General features: G+C 32.9%; 1 protein-coding gene across 1 annotated transcript; it reads right to left on the reverse strand.

The window, feature by feature from the left end:
• Positions 1-646: 646 nt before the first annotated feature.
• LOC112617085 (G protein-activated inward rectifier potassium channel 1-like) lies at positions 647-2374 on the reverse strand. The gene has a single exon (XM_025373811.1). The coding sequence runs from the start codon at positions 2372-2374 to the stop codon at positions 1790-1792; it is 585 nt and encodes a 194-aa protein (XP_025229596.1). The 3' UTR covers positions 647-1789.
• Positions 2375-4086: the final 1712 nt, after the last annotated feature.

A 4086-nucleotide genomic window follows, 5' to 3' on the forward strand; every position in this document is an offset into this window, starting at 1 on the left:
CAGTAAGAATTCCCTGGTATATGTTTGCACCTACAGAATTTGGTTGATACAGAGGTAGCCAGAAGGTATTATTATAGTCAATGATTTAAGTGATGTATTAATTTGCCAATAATAAAATTATCACAAAATTGTTAAAAAATAGGAAATAATGAGAGCCCAAACTAGCAATTAATGACTTACATATTAATGAGAACTTTTTAAAATTTGGGGCAGACTTAAATTATAAATACTTAAGTTTTATAGGAAAACCCATGATATTCTGTTAAGGAGCACTTTTACATTTTCATAAAAGTCTCTGCATTCCAAATTTTTATTTTGAAAATGTTCTACTGATCACTAGTTTTGATTCCTGCTTATAAGTCATAAATATCAGACTTCAGGATTAGAAAAAACAGTACTGTTAAAATTATTTGGGTAGACCAGGGATCCAAGACACCAATAAAATCAGTGTTCACCAAAAAACTGTGTGTAAGATATCTTCAATTTATCTAATTTTAATTTCTCTCTGGTCTGTGCAAAAACTTCCTCCTGAACTATAAGTGACAGGCATGGGATAGGTTCCCCAGGTGAGGAAAAAGTCTATCCTGTTACAACAAATGCCATAAACAAGAAAACAGAATTAAAAAGAGACTCAATTAGACATACATATTTTAAGCATAAATATTTATCATCTGTTTCATTGCACTGTCATGTCTTCTTAAAATGATTGGTCTTTAAAATGGACAAAATTTCCAGAAAAGGAATGAAAATGTTTCCAATTTAGTCAGTTTGAAACAGGGACCATTAATTGTATAACTTCACACAGATTCTGATATATTCAATATAACCTGGCTGCTGTCTAATAACATGATTCAGTGTTTGTTCAGAGCTCATCTTTGTATTAGATCATATACAAAATAGATTTCCAGATTTTAATTAGTCTAGGAAAGGAATAATTCTCAAATTAATCAATAATTATTTCTCCCCAGTACTAGCAACTTTTAAAAATCATAAGAAATGTTCGGTGCTATACTGAGTACTGGTATGCTCTAAAGTTTACAATTTAAACATGTAATGGTTATATTTTTGCAGGGCCATAGATAGCACAAACTTGTGTGATTCTCTCATATAAAATACAATTGAAAGCCTCCCAGGACCTTAAACAGCAGAAAACATTAAATCAGATTTTAAAATGACAAAAATTTAAGGCTAAAATATTTGGTATTAATAATTAATGCCAGTAGCCTTCCTACTCTAATAAAGTAAACATGCACAAGAACTACAACTTTGAACAAAACATCACAATTTTATCAGATATATATGTATGTATGTATGTATGTGTATGTATGTGTATATATATGTATATGTGTGTATACATACACACACACACAGACATATATTTAGTTTTATCGCCCTGAAAACTATTCACTCATGTTTGGCTTAATATATATGTTAGAAATGTCGGGGAGAGTATTTCCCCTTTAAATATATATATATATATATTTTTCCAGAATATACAATATAAATATGCCATATATAAATCATGCCATAAAACTAAATGCAAAATTTGCACATTATTGCATGCTTGATGTGATAATACATGCCCGTTAATAACTTCCTTATGATGTCCTCCCTCCGTAACTGTTGCTTTCTGCACATTAGCAATACTTGGGAAAGGAAGGGTTCTCAAATATGCTTGTAGAACTGGGAGGAAAATATACTTTCAGATTCCTTAGGGAGAATTACCTCATCGCCAAATATTGGACTATTACTAAATCAAACATTAAATAATGCCTAAGGGAGTGCTTTGTTATGTGAAGCGATCAGAGTTCATTTTTCTTAATTTGGCTGGAAGGTTCCCTTCCATCCTAGCTGCTCCTCCAGCCATCTTTTGAAGCTTTGGTGGCAAATCAGCCACAGACTGGCTCATGGGATCAGATAACATCTTGGTGGTTTTAGATACCAGTTTTTCTTCTGAGTTGCCCGGAACTGAACTTATTCGTTGAAGTTTCATGGGCAAGTCTCCCAAGCTGTAGGCTTTTTCTGAAGTTGTAGAACTCATCCTCAAGAGTTTTTTGGGAAAGTCTTCTCTTCCAGTAATTTTCTGCAGCTTAGATGGTAGTTTTGTAGTAATATCATCTAGTCCATCTAAGCATTCCACAGAATTATGTCTTTCTTTGCTGTTAGTTATGGCTGGTGCTATTAAAGGGGATGACATGAGAAGCATTTCCTCCTGCTCTTTCACACTGTAAGGTGGGGTGGGGACTTCAAATGTTGCATGGAACTGGGAGTAATCAACTTTAAAGAATCCCTCTTCTAAGGAAATTACAGGAAAAAAACGGTGACCCCAAAGAACTTCATCTTCAGTATATGATGTTCGAGCTTGACAAGTCATCCCTACAAGAAAAGAGAAAATTCTTGATAAATTATACATAGTGGAAGCACATGTAAAGCTGGTTTGGCCTAAATAATTCATTTCACTTTCTTATCTAGGTTTTGGACTGTTTATCTGAAGCCTGAATAATAGAATAGATTAAAAGTTGTACTCTAAGTTAATAGCTTTGATACATAGAAGGACGATGCATCATTACATAAATATTAACCACAAACCAAAAGCAGAAGTAGCATAGAATAATTTCAGAACATACGTGTCCCTATAAGGAGATAAGTGGAAAAATTATGTAACAATTTTTCATCATTTAAGAAACAGTGTCATAAATAAAGCAAATCTGACATTGAATCTAAACTTTAATACTGTGTAAACTTAGAAAATATATTTAACTGAGTATCACTTTATTCTTCTGCAGAGTAAAGCACTGTCAACAACACCTGTCTCACAATGTTGCTGTGACCATGAAATAACACATACAGAAATGTAAAATTTGTCATATAATATCTACAATAGGTGACTCCGTTAATGAGAGCTTACCTTTTTCTCTTTACCTAGCAAAGGCTTGCTATGGGGCGGGGGGTGGGGGGGAGGGGCGCGGGGGGCAGGAGGACAAAAGGTAACTCTCCCAAGTATTTGCTAAACCAATAAAAGGTAGTACTATTTACATGCTAGAAAAAGAAAAGCCATTATGGTGGTTCCATTCTTTTGCATCTGTAAGGCCAGAATAAACTTTTGCTCAAGTTTCAGAAATCCATACGCTAAAATCAGTGATCTGGGCCATGTGATGTATCAAGTTGCACTCTTGCTCTAGGAATATCTGGACCCGGATGCTGGCTATCAGATGTAAATTTTTTCAGTTTATCAATTATGTTCCTTGAATATCATTTGCCTCATGGTATTCTAATTTACTCAATTTTGTTCTCTTCATAAATCATTTATTTCGATTGTGTTACAATCAAATCAGTCAACTTGTGAATATTCATTTTGTGAAGACTGGAAGTACAGGAATAAATTAAAAACATGTATCAAGTTTCTGTCTCATGTTAGTCAAAAGACATGATTTTCTGTAAGTAGTAAAATTCACCAATTTCTCTACTTTAATAGAAGTCTATCAGACTTCTATTAAAGGCTATTAAAATGTAAGATAATGATGAATTTTAAAAATCATCCCTTCAATAATTAAGTGTAATTTAAATAAATGATGATAGTTTTTCTTCATTCATTTCAATTCTCCCCCATCCATTATAAGTAATTTCTATTGTTTTTGAGCGTGGCATAGTTTGGAGGAAGGGATGTCTGTCTTTTTTCTAACTGACTAGCAATCACACATACAATACATATAGATAATTAGGATATAATGCGTAATTAAGAAGCCACATTTGAATCCTTCCAAAATCTTGCCTTATGAAAATTGTTGGATATTACCAAAGAATTAGTTACCACTATATACTATTTTTTATGACAGTTTTAAAATAAACTCATGTAGAAAATTAGTATCTATCATGTGACTAGCACTGTGTTAGGTGCTCTCTCTCTTCTTCCCTCTTTTTTTTTTTTCCATTCTAATCCTTAGTATGGTCCTGTTAAGAAGATATTCTTGTATGTATTTTAAAAACAAGGAATTTAGTGCTCAGAGAGGTTAAGTCTCTTGACCTTTCTTGAGCACAGATCTAATAAGCTATAGAGAAAAAATGTATCATCCTATTTATGTGTGT

The sequence above is a fragment of the Theropithecus gelada genome, unplaced genomic scaffold (genome assembly GCF_003255815.1).
Source record: "Theropithecus gelada isolate Dixy unplaced genomic scaffold, Tgel_1.0 HiC_scaffold_15876, whole genome shotgun sequence".
Taxonomy (NCBI): Eukaryota; Metazoa; Chordata; class Mammalia; order Primates; family Cercopithecidae; genus Theropithecus; species Theropithecus gelada.